Here is an 8,025-nt window from a genome sequence, read left to right on the forward strand (position 1 = left end):
AACAAACTATTATTTAAAAATACAAACTAAAGAAAGTAAACTCACAAAGCTGCATCTGACACAACAGGACACAAAGAAGAGAATGCGGCCAAGAAGTCAGCTCTCCTGTTACAAACATGGAAGACTCACAGGAGAGGGCTGTGCAGTGGTGCTTCTACAATATTTCTATAAAAATGGAGCATGAACTCAAACAGGGCAGAGTTCACAATGGAAGAAAAACGCAAGAAGCACTTTAGGAAAAGGGTGCTGCTGTGGGAGAGGAAATATTGTCTTTCTCAATACTGGAAGACAGTGACTGGGGACATGATACTCCAAAGGAAAAGGGCTCTACCAGCTTCATTTGTCTTTATTGTTCACTTCACTTGCGTCTGTTTTTGCCTCATTTGTGGTGGAGGAGAATTCATTATGGATAGGGAAGTGTTACTTACCAAAGAAAGGATCAAAGTAAAAATCTCTGGGACAGGATGAATCAAATAAAAACAAAGAAAAATATACCTTGTTCATGTAAAGGGTCAGGAAGAGGAACTTCACAAAGGATGACAAAGAGGGAAAGGGAAATTAAAAAAAAACAAAACAAACCTGCTGCAAGTTGAAGGTCAAAGCTAAATAAATGTCTAAGAATATAAATGGTATCGTCATATTTGTGAAAAAAGAAACCTTATCTAGATGCTTCTATATATGTATTTATATTTTAAGTATATAAGGTAATTATGAGAATATACGTAAAACCTGTTCAAAGGGTTTACTTCTAGAGACTAGGATCATGTAGAAGTAGAAGGAAGACTTTTACATTCTATTGTGTATTTTACTACACTTGATTGCTTTTACCAATCATATAGATAGATGATAGATAGATAGATAGATAGATAGATAGATAGATAGATAGATAGATCGGACAATTAAGTTCACGAACTTTCCACCATGTCACTGTGAACTTAATTACCCAACCTTTCATATATAATTTTAACAACCGCAGTAAAATGGATTGCAAATAAATAAATAACATTCATATTTAGATCTGTGTAAAAGAGAATACTCAGAAGAATTGAGGAGAACTATGCACATCTATAGAAGTTCTTTTTCCTTCCAGTTCTTTAAAATATTTTTTTAAAAGAATATTTTGTAAGGTCAACTGAGTTAGCTGTAATTGTGGAAATTGAATTATCTCAATAATGAGCGATGCCTTTGTTATTAAAGTTGGATGAGCTCAAGGTGTGAGCCCCCTATTAATTTCAAAGAAAGTCCATAGCCTACTGTGGGGCTAAGGTCATGTAGACTGTTACATTAGATAATCCTTGCACACCACTTCACAATCCTCTTGGTCACACCCTTATTCAGCCATTGTTACTATAACCAGTTCCATGCAGGTATAATCAGATAGTCAACCTCAGTCATGTCTAGAACCTAGAACTTCTTGCCACAGTGCTGCCCTAACACTGTGGCACAGGATACCCCCCAGCAATCAGCTCTGCTGTCATGCATACACAACTTGAAAGTACAGGGAAGTTAACACCTGTTGGGCAGCCCATGAGCCCCACATGAGTCACTGAGTATGATCCTTTCACCATCCTCTGGGGAAGACAATTCTGAAATATTTCATAAGGTTCCTCAGACGGTCCTGGCAGGATTGGACACCAGCCTCCACCAGCAGTGCGAAATGATAAAAAATACTTGCATTGGCTTTTCCACCTTCCCTGTTTCACTCCACCTGTTTTGCACTCCCACTCGCTGTGATCACATTTCTAAATAAACTGACAATATATAAGCTTTGTCTTAGACCCTGGTTTTTGGGGAACCCAGGTTTCAAGTCTCCAATGCAGAAAAACGTTCTGTCCCAATACCTTAGTCAAAGGTGTCACCTCCCTGATCACTTATTAGAAGGCATTTATACAATTACTATTATATAATTATTTATATAACTATTTATAACTTATTTGGGAGCTTGGGACTATTTCAGATTCTCCAAATAAAGGAGATAAAGTAAAGTGGACCTTCATTAATTCAGCTTTCAAATACCTAACAGAGAAATACAAAGTGACTGAATTAGATCAAAATATGAAACATATGAACATTTTTTCCAGCTTTTGCATGTCTAGCATTAACTCTATAGACATGAAAAAAAAAGTAGTCAGGGGCCGGCCAAGTGGCTCAGCTGGTTAAGAGCTCGCTTGAGAGCGCCAGCTCTGAGCAGCGGGGCTGAGGTTCGGATCCCACATTGAGGGCCAGTGATGCTCGCCCTCTACAGCTAAGATGATGAACAACAGCTCAATCTGAAGGTGGGCTGCTGTGAGTCGCCTGCGATGGCGTAGGCTGCAGCGGGGCTGCAGTGGGCTGCCGTAAGCTACGTGAGTGGCTGGCAGTCAGCATGAGTGGCCGGCAGCCAGTGTGAGCTGCCAAGAGCCACCGTGAGTGGCCATCCAGAGGCCGGTGACCAACTGCCTCACCTGGGAAGAGCACAATGATCATACCAACATGGGCCAGTGAAGCAACGTCCTCCACAACTAGACTGAAGAATAAAAAAACAGCAATTTGTCTATCTGTCTGTTCCCCTTCCCCGAGTCCCCAACGCTGTTCCCCTCCCCTCAATTCCCCAATAAAATCTTAAAAAAAAAAGTAGTCAGTGAATGTTAGTGTCATCTGTCACATTTCCAGCAAGCCCACAGGTAAGGACTCAAGTTCATCCTGCAGTAGATATAATCAACCATAGGTTAATAACACTTTTGAAGGAGAAAAGCCCAAGATAGAAAGAACAGGCACCATCAAGCTTCCTTCTTGTGTTTTGTCTAATTTTCTTTAGTTCCTTCAGTTTTCCCAGAATCTGTTGCTGTTTCCAGTTTTCCTGGCACAATTTCCACAAATGTTTTGTGTTTCGGTATTAATCAATCCTTTGCCGATAATTTCAGTAAAAACAGACTTCTCATTTTTACAAACTGTCTCACCAAAAAGAAAAAGAAAAGAAAAGAATTATTAGAGGCTGATAATATTTTATATAGCACGTAGATTCTCTGCTTCTGTACCTCAACCCTGTTCGATTCAGATAAAAAAAAATCTCTCTCAGACCTCAGCAGAAAGTAAGTTTTGTGCAACTACAACTTATTAAGCTAAAGTTGCTTCAGGCCCTTTCACAATCTTATACTTATTTGTCAATTAAATGATTGATCATAAAACATTTTGCTGAGTGAACCTTTTTGTTATATGTTTGTGGTGGGTTAAATAACCGCTCTTGGTATTTGTTTCAGACAGGCAGCACTCTGTTCCTCAATCATTACTGCTCCTGTAAGTTTTCCTTCCCCTTTGGTCCTCCATTTGTAGAAAGGACACTTCTTATACAATCCTGGTTTTTTGGGTTTTTTTCCCCTGAAGTTTGTGCCCATTATTTTAACCTCTGAAATATCCTAGCTGTCTTAGCCCTTGTTATTGAACGGTTCAGTGTATTTGAAGCCTGTATTATTATTTATCATATCAGGTACCACTCTGAAGAAGTTTTATTTATTTCCTTGCAGTTTAAATATTTTAAGAGTTTCCTTTAAATAGTAGTCATATGGGCTTAAGGGTAGGTATCTCTGTCACTGAATTCTGCTTTCATAAATTAGTTCTACAATATGATGGAAAAACCCTACAATCTTTCTGCTTTCAAACTTCATGCATCTTAATATATTGGCCACTATATCCCTAATCAGTGTCCAGAAGTGATTAATACTATCCTCTGAATTTAATGAATTCCCACATCTGGGCACAAGATCTGAGCTCCACAAGCTGCCCTAAGTACTTACTCATGACTTCTTCCTGGGCTTATTGAGAAATTGCCTTGTAGAGGTCTGTAGGCAAAGATTTCCAGTATAAAACTGACTTTTATAACTATAACCACGAATAGGACATTCTCAGAATTGTCTCTGTAAGAGAGTCTTCTCAGACACTGGAATTAGTTGAGACAAACATGAGAACTGACCCTAGGAGTTTTTACAAGTATGAAATAGTTAAAATGGATATCAAAGTTTTAAGCTTCCAAGTTTTCCTTTTTCTCTGAAATTTCTCCAGGAATTGGAGATTACATCCCCTAGTTCATAAGGAAGCAACAAGTCCTGTTGCCCATATGTAAGGCTCCTGCAGCAGAAATAATAAAATAGTGAGTGTAAATACATTTCGTACTTTCCATATTTCTTTTCACTCCCCACAAGTAATCTCCACTTCCCACCTCCCCTTAAACACACAAATACAAATACACACCCACACTGACACATACCTGGACTTGCCTTGGCAAAGTGGTGGGCAAATTATTGTTTGCTCTTATGTTTTCTCCATAAAGAAACATTCCACCCCATTTTACATGAGTTCAGTGTATGTTGTTGTTTAAAGTGCTTTCCCATACATTGTCATATATAATTTTCCCAACAACCACACCAGGTATGGAGAGCAGATGTCATTATTTTTATTTCACACGGGATAATTGCCTTGCTTTGGAATTAGTGAGAGCAAGTAGGTTTCTTGTATATTAACATCTCATTCAAAGTGTTTGGGCAGCTACTCTGCCAATATGACATATTTTTACCATGAGCCAATTCCCCCAGAAACCGCATCTACTTAACCTTTTCTTCTCATACCTACCACTGCTGGCTGATCAGACAGGTTTCTGGCCATGGACAGTAGTTATGGGCTCCTTCCTCCAGCACACATATTTGGTCACTTTATCCCGGAACTCTTTGGTTTTCACTCCATAAATGATGGGATTGAGCATTGGAGGCACGAGGAAGTAGAGGTTACCAAGAATGGTGTGGACATGGGGTGGAATCCCCCGACCAAAGCGGTGAGTGAGAAAAGAGAAAAGTGAGGGCGTGTAAGAGATGAGCATGACACAGATGTGTGTGGTGCAGGTGTTGACTGCTTTGTGGTGGGCTTCCTTAGAAGACAGCCGCATTACAGCCCGGATGATTAGCACATAAGATGAGGCAATAGCTGAGATATCTAGCCCAACAACCAACAAGGCAACCACCAGACCATATATCCTGTTGACTGTGGTGTCCACACATACCATTTTTACTACAGCCATGTGCTCACAGTAGGTGGTGGGGATGACATGATTGGCATGAAAGGGCATCTGCTGGAGGAGGATGGGCATGGGAAGAATGAACAGGATGGCTCTCACTAAACTTGCTAAGCCAATGAGCCCAATGCGGCTGTTGGAAAGGATGGTGGCATAACGCAGGGGCTTGCAGATGGCCACATAGCGGTCAAGGGCCATGGTCATTAGGATGGCAGACTGCAAGGCAGAGATGGAGTGAATGAAGAACAGCTGGGCCAGGCAGCCCTCATAGCTGATCTTACTCTGGCCAAACCAGAAGATGCACAGCACCTTGGGAATGGTGGTTGTGGACATGCCCAGGTCCGTGCAGGCCAACATGCAGAGGAGCAGGAACATGGGCTTGTGCAGAGAGCGCTCTGTGGAGATGGTGAAGAGGATGGTGCAATTCCCAAGGACAGTGAGGAAGTACATGGAAGAGAAGGGGATAGATATCCATCCGTGTTTGTCCTCCATTCCAGGAATACCTTGGAGAATGAAGAAAGAAGGATGGCCCTGGGAGGCATTGCAAGCAGTCATGGCGGCACCCTGGTGAATTACCTGAGAGGAATAATGAAGAAACTACATCAGCATCAATTTAAATAAAAATCAAGATCTTCAAAGTGGAAAACAAAAGTCAGAAAGTTACCATTCATAAAAATGAATGTGAAATCACGATAGCATTATACTGCAGTATTATAGTAGTAAAATGTGATATAACAATATTAGTATGTGAGAGAATGCATTTTTGACAACATTTATTAAGGACAAACTGATTCATTATTCATTAACAAAATAAACATTACATATATAAGAATATATTGATAAATGAATGCATATCTTGTTAAAGAACATAACTTTAAGAGTGTAAAACAAAAACGCATAAGAATACAAAGAGAAATTGACAAAATATTACACATGCCGCTCAGGTATGAAAAGATTAGAAAGGTCAATAAAGAGTTTTTATAAAAGATAACTTAAAAGCTTATAATAGAATCATTAATCCAAAAATTAAAGAATACACATTTTCAGCAGACATGGAACTTGTGGGGAATTTTTTGATGTGAAGTTTGCAATGATGACTAAAATGAAGCAGGTGATAGATTTCTGGGCACCCAAAGCTTAGAGAATAGGCCGCCAGAATGTGAACATAAAGCTAGAACATCTAGAACAATTTACCTGAAGGCGAGGTGATCTGAGAGATGAAAGCTGGTCCCAGACGCCTTCAAACGTGTGTGTGTGGGCGTGTCCACATGTATGTAGGTATAGCTCAGCAGGTATTCATGTGGCTCTTGGAGAGCACACTCCTGGCCCTGCATCTCTCCTCTCCTCACTTTTGGGCACTCAGAATCCATGTGGTGGCCCTTTAAGTAACCTAAGTAAGGGCCTCCAGGGTGACAGAATTAGCTCTTTGCTACTCTCTCCTTCCCCAAACACACACACAAGGGAGCACCACTATTATGTGCAATATTGACCCTGGAGGTCTTCCTGAGCTCCCAGGAGATAAGGCAGGTTAACTTTAGGGATTCTTCCAGTCATTGTCAGTCCTGGCAGAGCCTGAGGAGAACCAGGGTGAAGCTATCGCTGAGTCTGGAACTTGTTTAGGGCCTGGCAGCTTGAATATTGCAGAGGCCCGCATTCCTAAGCATGTGTAGGTGTGAGAGCCAGGGAGCCATTAACTCCATGGCTGGAGTAATCACGCTCATGAAGGCATCAGAGGCACAACTCCTGTTGCTGTTAGCAGCCTCAAGTTCTGGCTATCCCTAGCGTCTTTCTGATTTTCAGGCTCTAGTCTTTTCAAGCCAATGGCTTTGCCCCAGACATTCCCCAGGGCATTTTTTGCAATCCCACCCCCCTCTCCAGCCCCCATGACCTCTCATACCACAGCGTCCCCTCAACTTCTGGATCGAGATATGTTGCAATATTTTTCTTTCTCATTATTTCAGAGGAAGTAAGTTATTAAAGTTTGTCAAAAAATATTTTGCTAAATCCATTCCAAATGCATAAGACAGAACAAAACAGTCACAAAATCAATGCAAACCCTAAACAGAAGCAGGACTTAGGCAGCCAGATTCTAAATCTTGATACAGTGCAAGTTCTGCTGGATAGGCCCTGTAGGGAGACTTTGTTCAGAGTTAGGTGTCAGTAGGAGGGAAGCAGTAGCAGAGGCAAGTAAGTAGCAGGAAAAATGGCCTGGAACAACCAATACATCAATAGAAAGGGCCATAAGGGGCAAGCACAGAGACATCTGCTCACAGCACATCTACACAGCTTCCCCCTGCAGAAGTAATAATGTTCTAATAACATGCAGAAATCCTGTCTCAGTCATCGTTTTTCTCTCTGTCCCAAAGTGGTCCTGAAGGGTGATAATGACAGGTAGCAGCCAAAAAGAATCATTTCTTCCTAGGCCTGCTTTCTCATTTTATATCCACTGTCCTATCAAATCCCTGAGCACAACTTCTCAAGAAACTTTTCTTGCAGAAGATCCCCCAAAGTTCTATCAATGCCTTCTACTATCGCCCAAAGACCTCTCATCTTTCAGTCACAACTTTTAACCTTCCCCTTTGGATAATCACGCTATTCTGGGATAATAAACCCAGGCAGATTTCTCCCCAAATCTTGTATTGCTATCACGTTGGCACATGTAAGCATAAAAAAAGTATCAAATACATGAATAAAGGAATAAATAAACAAATAAATAAATTCATTTAAATATGAACTAAATATGCATCGTAGTTCATGAAATCTTACATTTTTGCTTTCTTGTATATATAAAACCCAAAATATAACTATGTTTGAAGGCTATACCTTTTCCTTAAATGAATTTATAAAGTCAGAGCAATCTAAACAAATTTCAATGATTTGTTTTACTTAGAATCTTTTTTTTTTCTTTTAAAGATTTTATTGGGGAATTGGGAGGATGGGAACAGTGCTGGGGAATTGGGGAAGGGGAACAGACAAGTTGCTGT

At 40.5% G+C, this 8,025-nt stretch overlaps 1 protein-coding gene across 1 annotated transcript; it reads right to left on the bottom strand.

Annotated features, from left to right (window-relative positions):
* Window positions 1–4,618: 4,618 nt before the first annotated feature.
* On the bottom strand, window positions 4,619–5,596 carry LOC109396493 (putative olfactory receptor 52P1). The gene has a single exon (XM_019668354.1). It carries the CDS (start codon window positions 5,594–5,596, stop codon window positions 4,619–4,621), a length of 978 nt encoding a protein of 325 aa, XP_019523899.1.
* Between the last annotated feature and the right edge of the window lie 2,429 nt (window positions 5,597–8,025).

The sequence above is a fragment of the Hipposideros armiger genome, unplaced genomic scaffold (genome assembly GCF_001890085.2).
Source record: "Hipposideros armiger isolate ML-2016 unplaced genomic scaffold, ASM189008v1 scaffold_525, whole genome shotgun sequence".
Lineage (NCBI taxonomy): Eukaryota > Metazoa > Chordata > Mammalia > Chiroptera > Hipposideridae > Hipposideros > Hipposideros armiger.

Bases quoted from the DNA above. Each gene is read 5' to 3' on its own strand.
- LOC109396493 (XM_019668354.1), bottom strand. From the start codon at position 5,596: ATGACTGCTTGCAATGCCTCCCAGGGCCATCCTTCTTTCTTCATTCTC.